The sequence below is a fragment of the Centropristis striata genome, chromosome 7 (assembly GCF_030273125.1).
Source record: "Centropristis striata isolate RG_2023a ecotype Rhode Island chromosome 7, C.striata_1.0, whole genome shotgun sequence".
NCBI classification, from domain to species: domain Eukaryota; kingdom Metazoa; phylum Chordata; class Actinopteri; order Perciformes; family Serranidae; genus Centropristis; species Centropristis striata.
The window spans coordinates 10,151,759-10,169,594 of NC_081523.1; the positions used below are offsets into that span (position 1 = coordinate 10,151,759).

A 17,836-nucleotide genomic window follows, 5' to 3' on the forward strand; every position below is an offset into this window, starting at 1 on the left:
TTAAAAAGTATGTTTAATATAGAAATGTTGGCCTCTGAAAATGGACTTTTCCATGATATTCTAATTTATTGAGATTTACCTGTAAATTGAATGTAGTTGTACAGAGAATATAGTCACACACCGCTTTACTTACTAAGAAATAAGGTAAAATTACTCAATGTTTCACAGTCTTGTAAAGTAGGTGGCGGTATAGACTTCAAAGCTGTTTACAATTCCCAAATTAATAAATAATAAGAAATAAGCCAACCTATTTTTTTTTCTGTGAAATGAAACCATACAGATGTGCAGCCCCATTGACAGAGGAAAGAAAAAAATGAGCCACGTTCATTGCCGGAACACTAACAGTGCGACACTCAGCGGAAACAGTCGCTAGTAGCGTTAGCTGCCTCTAACTGTGGACTAAGCTGGGAGACGAATATGTTGTCGTTTCGACGTTAACAATGTCTTCAGTTGAGTATCTCAGAGAGTTTGTTAACGAGCGACTAACTGCTGCTGCTGAAGAAATATTCGGAGTTTTTACAAAAACTATCATCCAGTACGAGGAAGAGATCGACCGTCAGCGCAGACTGTTGGATATCGTTTGGAAACCTGAAGTAAAGTTACACCGAATAGGTGAGTAAAAATAGCAGAAAAAAATATGACTCATTAGGATTATAATGGTTTATATACAAACCTGTATTTATTTTCTCAGATTTTCCTTGAGTAATTTTTGTTCTCTGTCACTCCAGAGCTCCCACAACGTGTCTGTGAGGAAGAGGAGGAGGTTCCTGCTGACCAGCAGCTTTGTGTTCAGGAGAGGAACTCCAGTCTGGACCAAGAGGACCCAGAGCCTCCACAGGTTAAAGAGGAAGAGGAGGAACTCTGCACCAGTCAGGAGGGAGAGCAGCTTGACTCTGAGACTCTGAACATCAGTAATGAATTTCAGAGTGTGGTGGAGGAAAAGCCTCTAAATCAAATTCCAGTTGAAACCGCTGTGATGCCAGCACCAAACAATGACCGCCAGCTCCTCTTTCAGAACTCTCGTAACGCTGAGAGTCAAAATGAGAAAGGAGAAAGGCATCAAGACTCAGGATCAACTAGAAATATTGAGCCAAAGGACCGAGAGCCTCCACAGATTAAAGAGGAACAGGAGGAACTCTGCACCAGTCAGGAGGGAGAGCAGCTTGCACTGAAGCAGGAAATTGTTGCCTTTATATTTAGACCCACTTATGAGGAGAGTGACCACAGTGAAGATGAGACTCTGTATTTCAATCCTGAGGAAAGTCAGTGTGCAGCAGAGACAGAGCTTCCTGCCAGCATGTGTATCAGTGAGCTACAAGACGAATCAACGACACATGCAGAACATAATCAACATCACAAAACCACCGGTAACATGAACAATATGTATGACTCGACTATGTCTACGATTCACTGTGAAACTCCGAAAGATAAAAAGGCTCTCAAATGTGACACGTGTCAGAAAGAGTTTAAGTATAAATTTACTTTGCAGAGACACATGAGAATCCACACAGGTGAGAAGCCATATTCTTGCAGCACATGTGGGAAAAGATTTTTTCAAAAATCCTATTTGAAAATCCATTTAAGAATCCACACAGGTGAGAAGCCGTTTGGTTGCGACACATGTGGGAAAAGTTTCACTGAGAAATCTAAGCTGAGCCTTCACATTAAAACCCACACGGGTGAGAAGCCGTATGGTTGCAACACATGTGGAAAGAGATTCACAGAGAAATCAAAGCTGAGTAGTCATATTAAAATCCACACGGGTGAGAAGCCTTTTTCTTGCGAAACGTGTGGAAAATATTTCAGAGTTCAGGATCATCTGAAAGTTCACATGAGAACCCACACAGGAGAGAAGCCATACATTTGCAAGACTTGTGGGAAAGAATTTGGTGACATATCGGCACTGACCCGTCACATGGGAACCCACCTAGATGACAGGCTATATTCTTGCCAAACATGTGGAAATGACTTCAAACATTACCGTAGCTTGTGGATGCACATGAGAAGAGCTCACACGGATGAGAAGCCATAACGGCAGCACATATGGAAAAGAGTACTTGAAGCGTTTGAATTGTAAAGAAATACATGATAGGCACTTTTCTATAGGAATCATAAAGAGTGGGAAGCCACATCAATGCAGCACTTTGTTTGTTTTTAGCAGTTTTTGCTTAAATCTTATAGCTGAAAAAATAATCCATAAACAAGACAAACCATCAACTTGTCAGCTCACCAACTCAAATAATTGCACATTTTAAAAATGCAACATTTTTGTAGTTGTATACAAACAATTTTTTTTTCATATTTCTTCATTTCTGGTTACATCAATGTCTTTGAAACAGTCATGTCCCAAATATTTAAAGCTTTTATTGCACATTGAGTGCATAGTTCCTACAAAAGTTTTAATTGTTTATTATTTATATATATATATATATATATATATATATATATTTACACTTTAGCATGTCTGTTATTCACACTGCTGTACCCAGCTTGATGGGTTGGACGATTATGTTAACTACTAGAAATACCAACCAGAGTGGCAGTAGTGCATACCTTGATTAGTGCCTAAACAAAGTGCTGTTTTTCTTTAAATGTCATCATCATCAAAGCTGCAGATTGGTGTAACTGATCAACAGTAAAAGTAATCAAATTAGTGCTTTTCACAGTGTAATCTGTGCAAGAAATGTCTTTTCAATGTTGCAGTGTACTGATAGGAGGTATAGTTTACGTATGGAAGCCCACAGCCTGTGTAATATGATAAGGTTAGGCATTAGAATTGAACATTCATGTTGAAATCCACACAGATGAGAAGCCTTAATACAATTAGTGTCCAGAAGAATATTGGAAAATTAAATTGTGTTGTTTTGATGAATGAATGTATTATAACAATGATGTTTTGTATGTTGATGGTTTAAGTTTAAAGCTATAAGCAATTTCTGTTCATCAATGCTGCATTTGGGTGTGTATGACATCAAAAATAAAGTGTGAAGAATGGTTCTCTAGTTCAAAGTTTGGTTTTATTATACAAAATGTGACTTGTACTGTATTTATACACAACATTGATTGTCCTCAGATGACCAGGATTCCATGAAAATTCCTCACAAATTAAATACATAATGAACTCGAACCATATCTCAAGGTAATATTTAACTTTTTTTCATACACAGAAATTTGAAATTTTTTACTTGGATTATGAATTTCAGACTCAGATGGATTGTTTTTAAATTCCACACAAATTAAATTAACACACTATCAAGTAACTCAAATCAAAATTTCTATTTTTTCAATTAAAAAAAGCCAACAACCTTGGAGGTATTCTTTGATCACTTTCATTTTAATCCATGTTTACTTCTACTTTAAATCCATATTACAGCAAATATTGCTTGTTATAGGCCACTACTAGTTTGGATTTAAAAGTGGTCAAAGAAATAAAGTCAGTTAGTGTCCAGTCTTTCTGTAGCATATTCCATGCATAAGGTGCAGAGTAAACAAATGCCTTTTTACCCCACTCTACGAGCATAAGGGGCAGAAAGCAACAATTGATCTTGTGAAGGAAGATAATAAGATCCAGCATTTCTCAGAGTAATTAAGGTGCAAATGTATGAAGGCAGCAGTCCCAATATTGCCTTATAAATGAAAGTATACCAATGACTAGCCCTTCGAGTGGCCAGAGCAGGCCATCCTACTGTTAGTAATGAACCTCAAAGAAGCATGATAAACTATCAATCATTCTAAGACACTGAGCAGCAGCATTAATGTACAAAAATCTCCGTAATCCAACACAGATAAAACTGTTGCAGTGACAGGACGTTGTTTTTTTTTTACATTAAAAGAAAAACACAACTTATTTCGCCTCAGAAATGAAGAAGAACCCACGTTCAACGTCGGAGCATTAACAGTGTGACACCCAGCGAAAAGTAAACAACACAAACAGGAGTACCGCTAGCTGCACGGATGTGTCAAATTAGCTGGGAGACAAACCGAAGATACATGTTTCACTTATAATTTGGCAACAATGTCTTTAGGTGAGTGTTTGAGAGAGTTAGTCAATTTAAAAATAATAACAATAAATAAACTATGGAAGAGATCGTTCGTTAGGTTTGAAAATCTGAAATAAATATACACAAGCTACGTGTGTAAAATAGCAGATGAATATAGAGGCAAATAGGCTTAGAAATGGTGTAAATACACCGCTGTTGTATTTATTTGCTGAGGTTCCCGTTCTTAACGTACTGTCTTATTCCTTTGAGTGACCGCAAGCTCAAATAGTAGCTAGCAGTTAGCAGCTAGCTCCGGTGGCAGCTGCAACTGAATAACCAAACCGCACCCGTCCATTTCTACACTCTGGGTTTCATCTTTACTGAGCTTCAGAGTCTAATCTTCACTGTGGTCACTTTCCTCACAAGTGCGATCAAACAAGCTGCTCTTCCTCCTGACTGGTGCAGAGTAGTAGCTGCTGCCTGTAACAGCTGTCAATGCTTTTGACATCATAGTTTGTAACGTTGCAATGCTGAGGAAAGAAAAACATTGTAGGTGTGCAGGTTGATGTCTTATTTAACTAAAATGCACTTGTATGTGTCACTTTTTACACTTGTTACATACTGTGAAAAATTACTATTCAGCAGAACCCGACCACAGGGCTTGTGGCAGAAAGCTGCAGCACTATGATTAAAGATGAAAGAATTCTTGATTGTCATACCAGCAGCACATGCATGCACATGATGAGGCACGAAATTAAGTACTGAGGCCCGGTCAAGCCAAACATACAAAGTAAAAACACAATACAATACAACACAGTGAAATATAAAATCTAGTTTAAGAGAGGTGTGCAATATTTACAAGTATCTGTATAAAATATAGATATATAAATATAGTGCACAGCAGTCAGAGCTAATCTTACCAATACTGCACCTGTGCATGAGGGGGCATGGTGTGTGATTATTGCACATGTTCCTGGTGAGGGGGGTCAGGGGTGAAGAGTCTGTGTCTCTGAAGCGTAGGGGGAAGTGGCCTCAACAGCCTGTGGATAAAAGCTGTTGCTCAGCCTTGTGGTTCTACTCTTGATGTTCCTCCACATCCGTCCTGAGGGGAGGAGGGCAAACAGTGAGTGTGCGGGTGGGTGAGGTATTTTATGATGTTGGCTGCACTTTTCCTGCATCTGGTGGTATAGATTGTCGTGGTGGTGGGTAGGCTGACTCCCACAATCCTCCACTAATAGTTTTAGCAGTATAAAAAGCATAATTGTGCATGCATAATTAATAGATGAAATGCAGGTTTTTTAATTGAGACCAGGATTAGCATCACCAGACTTCTAGCAGCCACTTCCACTGTTTGAGCTTGCCGATTCCTTTTTCCCTCTGTCCCCCCAGAGCCCCCACAGCAGCGTGTCTGTAAGGAGGAGGAGGTTCCCGCTGACCAGCAGCTCTGTATTCAGGAGAGGAACTCCAGTCTGGACGAAGAGGATCCAGAGCCTCCACAGATTAAAGAGGAAGAGGAGGAACTCTGCACCAGTCACTTGGGAGAGCATCTTGCACTAAAGCAGGAGGCTGATAGCTTTATGTTGACTCCTACTTATGAGGAAAGTGACCACAGTGAAGATCAGACTCTGAACATCAGTAATGAATTTCAGAGTGTGGTGGAGGAAAAGCCAAATCACATTCCAGTTGAAACCGCTGTGATGCCAGAACCAAACAATGACCGCCAGCTTCTCTTTGAGAACTCTTGTAATGCTGAGGGCCAAGATGAGAAAGTAGATGAGCGTCAAGACTCGGGATCAACTAAAAATATTGAGCCAAAGGGCGCAGAGCCTCGAAAAATTAAAGAGGAACAGGAGGAACTCTGCACCAGTCAGGAGGGAGAGCATCTTGCTCTGAAGCAGGAAATTGTTGCCTTTATATTTAGACCCACTTATGAGGAGAGTGACACCAGTGAAGATGAGACTCTGTATTTTAATCCTGATAAAAGTCAGAGGGCAGCAGACAAAGAGCTTCCAGATAGCATGTGTATCAGTTGGTTGAAAGAAGAATCTGACTGTGATACTTCTGAAGTATCAGAAGCAAACAGTGACCACCAGCTCCTCTCTCCTCTCTCAGATGTAGCTGGAGAGTCAGGATCAACTAGAAATGAAGAGCCAAATCAACATGGTGGCGTATGTAACTCTACTATGGCAACAGTTGACTGTAATAATCTCACAGACAAAAAGTCTTTCAAATGTGACACGTGTGAGAAGGAATTTAGGTACAAGTCACATTTGCTGAGACACCTGATAATACACACAGGGGAGAAACCGTATTCGTGTGAAACATGTGGTAAAGATTTCAGATCTAGCAGTCACTTGATAGGTCACATGAGAACGCACACAGGTGAAAAGCCATACCTTTGCAACACCTGTGGGAAAAGATTCAGTGACGTTTCAGCATTGAAAAGGCATATGACAATCCACACGGATGAGAAGTTATACCCTTGCAAAATATGTGGGAAAGCTTTCAGACTTACTGGTCACTTGCTAGGCCACATGAGAACCCATTCAGGTGAGAAGCCATATGTTTGCAACACCTGTGGGAAGAGATTCTGTCGGAGATCAGATTTGAAAGCCCATGTAAGAATCCATTCTGGTGAGAAGCCATATTCGTGCAAAACATGTGGAAAAGATTTCCGATACAAAAGTGACTTGTTGGTTCACATGGGGATTCACACGGGGGAGAAGCCGTATTCCTGCAAAACATGTGGGAAAGGTTTCAACTGGAGAAGTTGCTTAAGACTACACATTAGAACGCACACAGGGGAGAAGCCGTATGTCTGCAAGACCTGCGGGAAAGGGTTTAGTGACATTTCATCGATGAAAAAGCACGTAAGAATCCACACTGGCGAGAAGCCGTATTCTTGCGAAACATGTGGAAAAGACTTTGGACGTCATAGTGGCTTGTTGGTCCACATGAGAAGAGCCCACACAGGTGAGAAGCCGTACCTTTGCACAATCTGCGGGAAAAGGTACTTTGATGCATCTTATTTGGCAAAGCACATTAAATCGCATCAAGGCAAGTAGCCTTCTATTTGTAAAATGTGTGAAACGGTTCAGTTCTCGTGGTGCATGGTCAAAACACAAGAACCTACAGAAGTGAGGAATCACATATCTACAACCCTTAAAGGAAAAGTTTTACTCAAATTAAGTACTTGAAAATACACCTGAGGATCAATATACATGGAGCTGAAAATCATGGTTACTGAATAAATACACTTTGCATTGGCCACACCTCGGCCACTGAATGTACACAGTTCCTCATCGAGAGTACGTCACAATATATTGACGTAGCACGCTGTCATCAATGCCAACAAGTTTGTTAAACTAACCTTGTTTTCTTCCTTCATATTATAGCAGTATTCATGTTTTTTTGGCAACGTTGTGCCTTTAAAACAACCAGAATCTCCAAAATCTTTGTTGCACAGTGAGTTCATCGTTCTGTAAAATGTTCGACGTGATTCTTTTGTTTTCACAATTTTTGGATACCCACCTTAGTTGTTTGAGTGCATTTTGAACACTCGCTTTGTTAATACCGCAAAGACAATTCCAAGATTTCATTAAACGTAATGATTGTTACTGTAATTACTGTAAATATACATATATATATATATATATATATATAAATATATTGTTTTAATTGACATTGCTATATATTATTTTTATTTCTATTTGATTTGACTTGTGTTTGTATGTATCTCTGTGCCATTGTAAAAGCCGGTTCTGCCTCAATGTGTTTTCTGAGGTTTTAAATTAATAAAATGAATTAAAAGTGAAGAAATGAATGAATGGGGGTTATGTGTTCCACTAAGTCATTTTTACATCTTGAAAAGCCTTAAAATGGCAATAAGACCAGTTAGGAATTTTCCATTTGTCAGATCCAAGCAACTACCTGATCACTGAAAGGTAATTTTTTTGCTAAATTACATGATTTCTCTTTTCTTTGTTGTAGTTATTGTTGTTGTTGTCCGCTTAATTTCACAAGTCTTATTATATTGGTTTCCCTCCCGTTTTAAACGGCATTTCTGCCTTATTTATTGATATAATTTTGAGACCTACATAAAGCCTTTGTGGTGTACTTTATCTGGAAGAAGAGAAACTGAAGCTTAATCTGAGATGCTGTAATGTGTGTCAAGTTGGTCTAGTCATAAATCTTTAATAAACATTTAAACAAGACGTTTTAAGAAAAGGAGAACAAAAATTATATAGAATTCAAATGATGGGAGTAAATATTAGACATGTATGGATACCAGCATGAGTAAAGAAAAAACAAATAGCTGATAAATGTGCAAAGGAAGACACAAAAGCTTATCACACTGACACCACAGTACCCTTTAGTAAAATTGTAATGAAAAAGCACAATTAAGCATAAAGGCAGATAGCAAAAGCAGTAGAAAGACAAAAAAAGCAGAACGTTGGTTATACAAAATTCAAAGACCAGTATGAGAAGCACAGTGAGAACCCAGAGGGAGTAAACAATAATAGAAATGTTATGTTTTGGTCATACATGATTAATTGCAGTATTATAAAACGGGGGGAAGTTGCAATTCAAGAAGAGAGAAGGGACCTTTTAATGACTCTGAAAGAAATTAAGTTTAGCTATAAGTTCTGGGGAGAAGTGTTATCAAGCCTATGCATGTTTTTGTTTCAAAAGCTTTACCTGATTGAAGCAACATAACTATTTAATTATTTTATATGATCAGAATGGGTTACAGTGCAGGCAGGGTCTCACACTCCATACCAGTTGGTGTGTTTACCAACCGGCCCAACAGAAGAAGAAGAAGGCATCCAGAAAGTAAACATTACAACCGTCTGGAGCGTTAGCTGCATTCATGTATTGAATTAGCTTGAAGACAATATTTTAGCCTCAGACAAGCTGCTTATTTGTAGTGATGGTCAGATGAAGCCTCAGAAAGACTTGAAGCTTTACATCCAATTGGTTAAAAAAAAGGTTAATTTCTCAATGCTTCATGTGCTCACAACCCACCCTACTGGTCAAAACCATTATTGTCATTTCAACTATTTGTGATTGCAAGAGGCAATCACAAATAGTGAGTGTCAGCATGGGAATAATCACTGCCAAGAACAATTTAATTAGATTTTGTGTGGTTCATTAATTTATTCATTTAATCTGCTTTTGATTAATGTGTGGGTAATGGTAAGAGTCTATTAATTTAAAAAAAAAAAAAACCTGTGTCAGTATGATTTCAGTCAATGTTTAAATAAATCCAGTAAGACATGAGATGTTTGTCAAATCTGTTGCAGTGTTTTCTAAAGATGGGACAGTGATTGTGCTTATGAATACTGGGGTGATGATGATGATGACTTTATTCATTTTTATTAAGAAATAATAATTTTTTACTGTGCTTGGACTCAATTTTGCGGAGATCCATTGCGCTTTATATACAGTAATGGAAAAAAATATTAGATCACTTTTTTCTTCAATGTCTTGTACACTTTATTGCCTGGTACAACTAAAGCTACATTTGTTTGGACAAATATAATGATAACAACAAAAAAATAGCTCATAAGAGTTTAATTTAAGAGCTGATATCTAGCAATTTTCCATGGCTTTTTAGCTAATAACCAAAATCATTAGCAAGAAAAACATGGAAAATGGCTGTGCTTCTTGTGTGTTTTTTATGTGTGTTTCTATGTTTTTTTGGTAAAACATGTTTGTTTTTTGTATGTTTTTTATTTGTGTTTTTTTTTTTTTGTAATTTTGTGTGTTTTTGTTTTTTTACGTGTTTTTTTGTATTATTTTGTGTGTGTGTGTGTTTTGTGTTTCAAAATGTTGATAATTAGGTGAGTTTGTGCTGAAAAGATGATACCAGCATAGCATGGTAATCATTATTTAAGTTGCATATACAGGCAGAATGAAAAAGAGTCAAAAACTAACAAAATAGCCGCAAACTCCAAAAGGTTAAGACCAACGGCTGAATCAACGGCTCTGATCCCAACCATAGATATCTGCCTGTCTTATATGATCTAAACCACTCCCTGAACCAGCGTGGCTTCAAACGTACACTATGACGTCAGACGTCCTTATGTAAACAAACCTCGCTTCATAAAACACTTCCTGGATTTCTCGACACACACTCCGAAGCCTCGGCACAGTACGTCCCGTCACTACTTATTTGACTTTTAATCAAACAACAATGTCTTCAGTTGAGAATTTGAAAGAATATGTTAACAAGCGGCTAACTGCTGCTGCTGAAGAAATATTCGGTGTTTTTATAAAAACTATCGTCGAGTACGAGGAAGAGATCGACCGTCAGCGCAGACTGTTGGATGTCGTTGGGAAACCTGGAGTAAATATACACAGGACAGGTATGTTACACATTTAAAAAGAGAATTCGACTCATACGGGATCCTATTTTTTTTAAATGCACGCGTATTTATTTTGCTCAGAAATCCGTTTAGTATCATATTCCCTTTGTTCTCTGTCCCTCCAGAGCTCCCACAGCAGCGTGTCTGTGAAGAGGAGGAGCTTCCTGCTGACCAGCAGCTCTGGGATCAGGAGAGGAATTCCAGTCTGGACCAAGAGGACCCAGAGCCTCCACAGATTAAAGAGGAACCGGAGGAACTCATCACCAGTCAGGAGGGAGAGCAGCTTGTAGTGAAACAGGACACTGGTACCTTTATGTTCTCTCCTACTTATGCGGAAAGTGGCCACTGTGAAGATGGGACTCTGTATTTTAATCCTGATAAAGGTCAGAGTGCAGCAGACAAAGAGCTTCCAGATAGCATGTGTATCAGTGGGCTGAAAGAAGAATCTGACTGTGAAACTACTGAAGTATCAGAAGCAAACAGTGACCACCAGCTCCTCTCTCCTCTCTCAGATGTAGCTGGAGAGCCGGGATCAAGTAGAAATGAAGAGCCAAAGCAACATGGTGGCGTATGTAACTCTACTATGGCAACAGTTGACTGTAATAATCTCGCAGACAAAAAGTCTTTCAAATGTGACACGTGTGAGAAGGAATTTAGGTACAAGTCACATTTGCAGAGACACCTGATAATACACACAGGGGAGAAACCGTATTCGTGTGAAACATGTGGTAAAGATTTCAGATCTAGCAGTCACTTGATAGGTCACATGAAAACGCACACAGGTGAAGGTGAAAAGCCATGCCTTTGCAACACCTGTGGAAAAAGATTCAGTGATGATTTAGCATTGAAAAGGCATATGGCTACCCACACGGACGAGAAGTTATACCCTTGCCAAATATGTGGGAAAGCTTTCAGACTTTCTAGTCGCTTGCTAGGTCACATGAGAACCCACTCAGGTGAGAAGCCATATGTTTGCAACACCTGTGGGAAAAGATTCTCTTGGAGGTCAGATTTGACAACCCATACAAGAATCCATTCAGGTGAGAAGCCATATTCGTGCAAAACATGTGGAGAAGATTTCCGACTCAAAAGTGACTTGGTGGTCCACATGGGGATTCACACGGGGGAGAAGCCGTATTCCTGCACAATTTGTGGGAAAGGTTTCAACTGGACTAGTTCCTTAAGACTACACATGAGAACGCACACAGGGGAGAAGCCGTATGTCTGCAAAACCTGCGGGAAAGGGTTTAGTGACATTTCATCGATGAAAAAGCATGAAAGAATCCACACTGGTGAGAAGCCGTATTCTTGCGAAACATGTGGAAAAGACTTTGGACGTCATAGTGGCTTGTTGGTCCACATGAGAAGAGCCCACACAGGTGAGAAGCCGTACCTTTGCACAATCTGCGGGAACAGTTACTTTGATGCATCTGATTTGGCAAAGCACATTAAATCACATCGAGGCAAGTAGCCTTCTATTTGTAAAATGTGTGAATAGGCCTGTTACGATAACACATTTTTTAGGACAATATATTTTTCCCAGAAGCTATCACAATAAACAATAGTATTGTTGTATCAATGTTGTTTTAGTTTTAGAACAGAATTAGAACATAATAAGTACATCCCACAAAAATGATTTTTTCAATCCCGATAATATTAAACATTGAATTGTGGAAAAGAAATACTAAAATATCCTAGATAAACAAAACCTAAATAAATAAACTACAACCAAAACAAAAATAATTGACATTCAGGCTATGTTAATAAAACATGGCAATGAGATAATCATGTTTTATATTATTTTATTATTAAAATAACAAACAGCTGGAATGGCTGCTTGGGAAATATAGTTGGGGGTTTTTCTGCAATTTGTACTGTCTGTCAAACATTTGCAGCATTACTTTAAATACAACACTAAAAGTCACACATGTAAACAACAATATATTGAGTCCAGGAAAAAAAACTATTGTGTCCATTTTTATATATTGGACAATAAGTTGATACAGTCATTATGGTGACAGGCCTATGTGTGAGACGGTTCAGTTCTCGCGGTGCATGGTCAAAACACAAGAACCTACAGAAGTGAGGAGTAGCATATCTACAGCCCTTGAAGGAAAAGTTTTACCAAAAACAAGTACTTGAAAACATGTCTGAGAATCAATATACATAGCTGGAAATCCTGGTTAATGAATAAATACACTTTGCAAAGTTCCTCATCGAGAGTACGTCACAATATATTGACGTAGCACGCTGTCATCAATGCCAACAAGTTTGTTAAACTAACCTTGTTTTCTTCCTTCATATTACTGCAGTAGTCATGTTTTGTTGGCAACAGTGTGCCTTAAAACGACCAGAATCTCCAAAGTCTTTGTTGCACAGTGAGTTCATTGTTCTGTAAAATGTTAGATGGGATTTTTTGTTTGTCTTTGGATATACCCACCTTAGTTATTTGAGTGGATTGTGAACTCTCTGATCTTTAATGATCTTTAAATTGGCTTTGTTAATTCTGTTAAGAAAAACTCCAAGGTAATCATATTGATCGCTACTGTAATAACTTTTTTTAATATATATGTATGGTTTTAATTGAAATGGCTATGAATTCTTTTTTATTTCTATTTGATTTGACTTGTGTCTGCCTTTATTGTATGTATCTCTGTGCCACTGTAAAAGACTGTTCTGTCTCAGTGTGTTTTCTGAGGTTTAAAATTAATAAAATTAATCAAATGTGAAGAAATTAATGACTGAGAGTTATATGTTACTGTCACTGTCTTTTTACCTGCTGAAATAGCCTTAAAATGGCAATAAAACCAATTAAGTAGTTTTCCATTAGTCAGATTTAAGCTTTCTTTAAAAAGAATTGTTTCACCTGTATACAGAAAATCAGTCTCACATGACCAAAAGTCTGGAGGTAGTTACAGGGTGTCACAACTTAATGTAATTAACATACAAGGATCAGACATTACAGGACCGTGACAAATACTATCATGCAAATTCACATTATAACCCCCTGTAGATCATGTCTGATCATGTGTCTGAGAGCAGGATTTAATGCTATACCGTAAATGCTTTAAAGTATGAAGAATATATTATTATTTTCCACATTGTCTGCTTGATTTCACAGGCTTATGATATTCATTTGCCTTCCATTTTAAACGGCAGTTCTGCCTTATTTATTTATTGATATAATTTTCAATTTCACATGCTGAGACCTACATAAAGCCTTTGTGGTGTACTTTATCTGAAAGAAGATAAAAGTTTTTAAAAAAAGCTGAAGCTTAATTTGAGTTGTTTTGGTCATAAATCTGTATTTAACATTAAAACAAGACGTTTTAGTACAGGCCAACCAAATAGAAGTGGTGTCAGATCTGTCCAAATAACAAAGATCGACAGTCGGTGTGGAAAACGCAATGTGTACCTCTGTGTAATGATCACAGCCAGACACAGGTAGTTTTTCACAACTGCATACAGTGAGGAGACGAGAAGGCAGCAACTGTCTGGACAGTTAATGCCATCGATTGAAAGCGGAATGAAAAAGCTCCCTCACTTCCACCGTCGGAACATTAACAGTGTGACAACTAGCGGAAGTAAACAACAAAACCTAGATGGCATTCGTGAACGCACTGAAATTATAGAGAAGACTGTTGTGGGTTTTTGGGGAGATAATTATCTCGTTTTTAAATAAGCAGCAATGTCTTCAGTTGACTCGTTTAAGGAGTTTGTTAACGAGCGACTAACTACTGCTGCTGAAGAAATATTCGGAGTTTTTATAAAAACTATCGTCGAGTACGAAGAAGAGATCGACCGTCAGCGCAGACTGTTGGATATCGTTTGGAAACCTGAACTACAGTTACACAGGATAGGTATGTAACACCTTTAAAAAGAGAATGCGACTCATACAGGATCGTAATGGTTTAAATACTCGTGTTGTATTTATTTTCTCAGAATTCCGTTTATTATCACATTTCCTTTGTTTTTTGTCCCTCCAGAGCTCCCACAGCAACATGTCTGTGAGGAGGAGGAGGAGGAGGAGGAGGAGGAGGTTCCTGTTGACCAGCAGCTCTGTATTCAGGAGAAGAACTCCAGTCTGGACCAAGAGGACCCAGAGCCTCCACAGGTTAAAGAGGAACTGGAGGAACTCAGCACCAGTCAGGAGGGAGAGCAGCTTGTTGTAAAGCAGGAGACTCCTACTTATGCGGAAAGTGACTACAGTGAAGATCAGACCACGTACATAACTCCTGATGACGCATTGATTGCGGCGGAGACAGAGTCTGTATTCCGTACCTTTATGTTCACTCCTACATATGAGTTAAGTGACCACTGTGAAGATGGGACTCTGTTTTTTAATCCTGATAAAAGTCAGAGTGCAGCAGAGACAGAGCTTCCAGATAGCATGTGTATCAGTGGGCTGAAAGAAGAATCAAACTGTGAAACTATCAGAACCAAAGTATCAGAACCAAACACTGACCACCAGCTACTCTCTCGTCTTTCACATGAAGCTGAGAACCAAGATCAGAAAAGAACCAACCATGACAATTCAGGTTCAACTAGAAATGCAGAACAAGAACTGTCCAAAAGACTTCATGACAGCAAAAGTCATGATAACAATGTGTTCAACCAGACCATGTCAAAGAGTTCATGCAGGACTCTGGAAGGTAAAAAGTCTTTCCAGTGTGAGATTTGTGAGAAGGCTTATATGCGCAAGTATCATCTGCAGAAACACCTGATGAAACACACAGGGAATAAGCCACATCTGTCTTTTGGGACTTTCAAGTGTGGCATATGTGGTAAGGTTTTTAACTCTCTGTCGGTCTTGAACTCGCACCTGAGAACTCACTCAGGTGAGAAGCCATATTTTTGCAACACTTGTGGGAAAAGCTACAGTCATAAATCAACATTGATCGTTCACATACGGGTTCATACAGGTGAAAAGCCATATTCTTGCAACACTTGCGGGAAAAGATTCAGTCATGCAGGAAAGTTGAATATTCATATAAGAGGTCACACAGGTGAGAAGCCGTTTTTGTGCACAACATGTGGGAAAAGTTTCAGACGTAAAGATGAATTAAATTCCCACCTGAGAAGAATCCACACTGAGAAACCGTACCAGTGTGAGATATGCGGGAAAAGATACGTTGATACACCAGCATTGAAAAGCCATATGAGAAACCACAAAGGTGAGAAAGCATTTTCTCAAAAAACGTGGAAAAGATTTCAGGAGCAGTCACGTTGATCCATGTTACAAGATCACACACAGATCAGAAGCCTGAAAGACCTGCAGGAAAAGACAGGCAAGTAGCTGTGTAATTTCAAAATATTTAGTTTAGATTATTTAGTTCAGCAAAGGAGGAGTCACATAATTGCAGCACTGATGAACTTTTACTCGAATCGTGTATTTGAAAAAACACTTATAAAATAAGTTTATTTGTGTAGCACCTTTCAAAACAAAGTTACAAGGTTCTTGACAATAAAACTAAATGCAATTAAAAACATAAATAAAACTATTTATAAAGCAATGTTAAATAAGAAAAAAGGTCATTAAAAGGCAATACAATAAAAGAGAGTGTAATCTTTTAAAACTCTTCTTAAAACTGAGTTTGCCAGCCTGAGATCAATATGCACAGGAGAAACCATCGAGCTGAGACTCCTGTGGAGAAATGTTTACTGACAACTGTCCTTGAATGTAAAATGTTTTGATCTTCATGTAAAGTTGTCCTTCATATGACTGCATTTCTTATATTCCTGTTTGAAAATGTTCCAATTTAATGACAAATATTTTAGTGAGTGCACAGTGCCTAATGCTGTGATCTTGGTGGTTGTTGGTTTTGCCAAATGTGTAAATATGAAAAATCTCTGAATTCCTTTCTTTTAAAATATTAATAAATGAATTTACTTTAAGTAGTATGTGACTGTTATATATGAGGCCTTCTAGACATTTTTGCAGTAAGTCAAATTCTATGTTTTACAGCGACTGGCATCAGTGTTTCATACAACCATATGTGAAGTCCTATAAAAGGTGAATATTCTGTCTTGTTGCCATTTTTAATGCCCTACCTCACCTTTGTGTCTAGACAAATTCTGGCCATGACCAATTAATAATCAAACTTGTATTTCTGACAGTTATCTTTCTGTGACAGTAATACAGTAGTTCCTACAAGTATTTGACCTAAGTGAATATTCTTTATTATTTCTACACACTACCTCAGTTTTATGGGTGAATTTTGTATGTAGTGTTTTTTGTATGTATATACTTAAATTTCATCTATTTGTTGTTGCTTCAGCTTAAAGGGTGAGACACAAACTCAAATTGAAGACGATGAATAACATGGTGCTGTTGACAAATTCACCTGAGAAATAGCAATAAATATGATTGGTTCCCAAAGGACCAACAAAGGTTTTCTACAACAATAAAGCTTTGCATGGAAATGATTTAAGAATAGCTTATGTACCCTGAAGTCTCAAGCTATGAAAATCCTGTTCATCAAGGTTGCAGATGAATGTGATTGAAATTTAAAATACTCTTAATGAAGAATAGTTCCATTCAAAGTTTTACATTGTAACGTGTAAAATGTGTTTTAATGTTGCAGCTCAATGGTCATTAATCATCGATAAATAAAGAAAATATGGCTGTTAATCGAGGAAGTAGTAGTTTAGAAACTAATATCACATTTAATTTGAAGCAAGGTCGATTTACATCTTTGCTTTTTATTAACATGTTTTAAATAAAATAAATTAAAAGTGGAAAAAAAGCTCCCTCACTTCCCTTGTTGGAACGTCAACAGTGTGACATTCAGCGGAAGTAAACAACAAAAGTTTAGTAGTGTTCACTGCATGCATGGATTGTTTTTGTAAGACAATATTGTAGTTAAGCAACAATGTGTTCAGTTGAATTTTCAAGAGTTTTTAAGAAAAACAAATCAAAGGAAACCGTAATAAATCTACTCAGGGCAGCTGTGTACAACCCTAATGGCCTTTACAAAAAATAGAAGAGGAGTTTGATTCAGGTAGGATTGCTTGATGTTTGTACTGTTTTTATTTGCTCAGATGTTTGTTTGTTTTGTTTTTTTACGGGTTAAAGAGGAACCGGAGGAACTCAGAACAGGATACTCCTACTTGATGAGGAAAATTACATAATTGAAAATCAGACTTTAAACTACAAGTCTTAGCTTTCCAGCGATATCCAATTTATGCAAAATTAAAAATGTAACTGCATGACAAAAACTATGTGTTTTTTGCTTTAAACTGCAACTGTAAAAAGGAGACTTGTAGTAACCAATAGAGCCAATTTTCATTTAGATACCATAATATCAGAGGTCACATGTCCGCTTTGGAAATCGCCATGATAAATAGCCTAGAAAAAAAATAAAAAATAACTTTGCAGCCCTATTTCACCAACTTCTCAAAACGATATCATGACATGTTTTTTCTCAAATGAGTCCTTAGATCTTTTAGTCTTCATAAGGTAAGAAAATTAGGCCGATGAGCCCAATC

General features: G+C 37.9%; 3 protein-coding genes across 3 annotated transcripts; all 3 read left to right on the top strand.

The window, feature by feature from the left end:
* The first annotated feature begins 77 nt into the window (after positions 1-77).
* LOC131974399 (zinc finger protein 135-like) lies at positions 78-7,881 on the top strand. Its single transcript, XM_059336686.1, has 4 exons — positions 78-612; positions 729-2,031; positions 2,704-2,717; positions 5,370-7,881. Exons 1-4 carry the CDS (start codon positions 441-443, stop codon positions 7,043-7,045), a joined length of 3,165 nt encoding a protein of 1,054 aa, XP_059192669.1. The 5' UTR covers positions 78-440; the 3' UTR covers positions 7,046-7,881.
* A 2,222-nt stretch (positions 7,882-10,103) lies between these two features.
* LOC131974476 (zinc finger protein OZF-like) lies at positions 10,104-13,086 on the top strand. Its single transcript, XM_059336797.1, has 2 exons — positions 10,104-10,348; positions 10,474-13,086. The coding sequence occupies exons 1-2, from the start codon at positions 10,177-10,179 to the stop codon at positions 11,817-11,819; spliced, it is 1,518 nt and encodes a 505-aa protein (XP_059192780.1). The 5' UTR covers positions 10,104-10,176; the 3' UTR covers positions 11,820-13,086.
* A 530-nt stretch (positions 13,087-13,616) lies between these two features.
* On the top strand, positions 13,617-16,369 carry LOC131974480 (zinc finger protein 879-like). Its single transcript, XM_059336801.1, has 2 exons — positions 13,617-14,208; positions 14,335-16,369. Exons 1-2 carry the CDS (start codon positions 14,037-14,039, stop codon positions 15,576-15,578), a joined length of 1,416 nt encoding a protein of 471 aa, XP_059192784.1. The 5' UTR covers positions 13,617-14,036; the 3' UTR covers positions 15,579-16,369.
* The last annotated feature ends 1,467 nt before the right edge of the window (positions 16,370-17,836 follow it).

Bases quoted from the DNA above. Each gene is read 5' to 3' on its own strand.
- LOC131974399 (XM_059336686.1), top strand. From the start codon at position 441: ATGTCTTCAGTTGAGTATCTCAGAGAGTTTGTTAACGAGCGACTAACT. The intron at 613-728 runs GTGAGTAAAAAT...CTGTCACTCCAG, and splicing joins AGTAAAGTTACACCGAATAG to AGCTCCCACAACGTGTCTGT.
- LOC131974476 (XM_059336797.1), top strand. From the start codon at position 10,177: ATGTCTTCAGTTGAGAATTTGAAAGAATATGTTAACAAGCGGCTAACT. The intron at 10,349-10,473 runs GTATGTTACACA...CTGTCCCTCCAG, and splicing joins AGTAAATATACACAGGACAG to AGCTCCCACAGCAGCGTGTC.
- LOC131974480 (XM_059336801.1), top strand. From the start codon at position 14,037: ATGTCTTCAGTTGACTCGTTTAAGGAGTTTGTTAACGAGCGACTAACT. The intron at 14,209-14,334 runs GTATGTAACACC...TTGTCCCTCCAG, and splicing joins ACTACAGTTACACAGGATAG to AGCTCCCACAGCAACATGTC.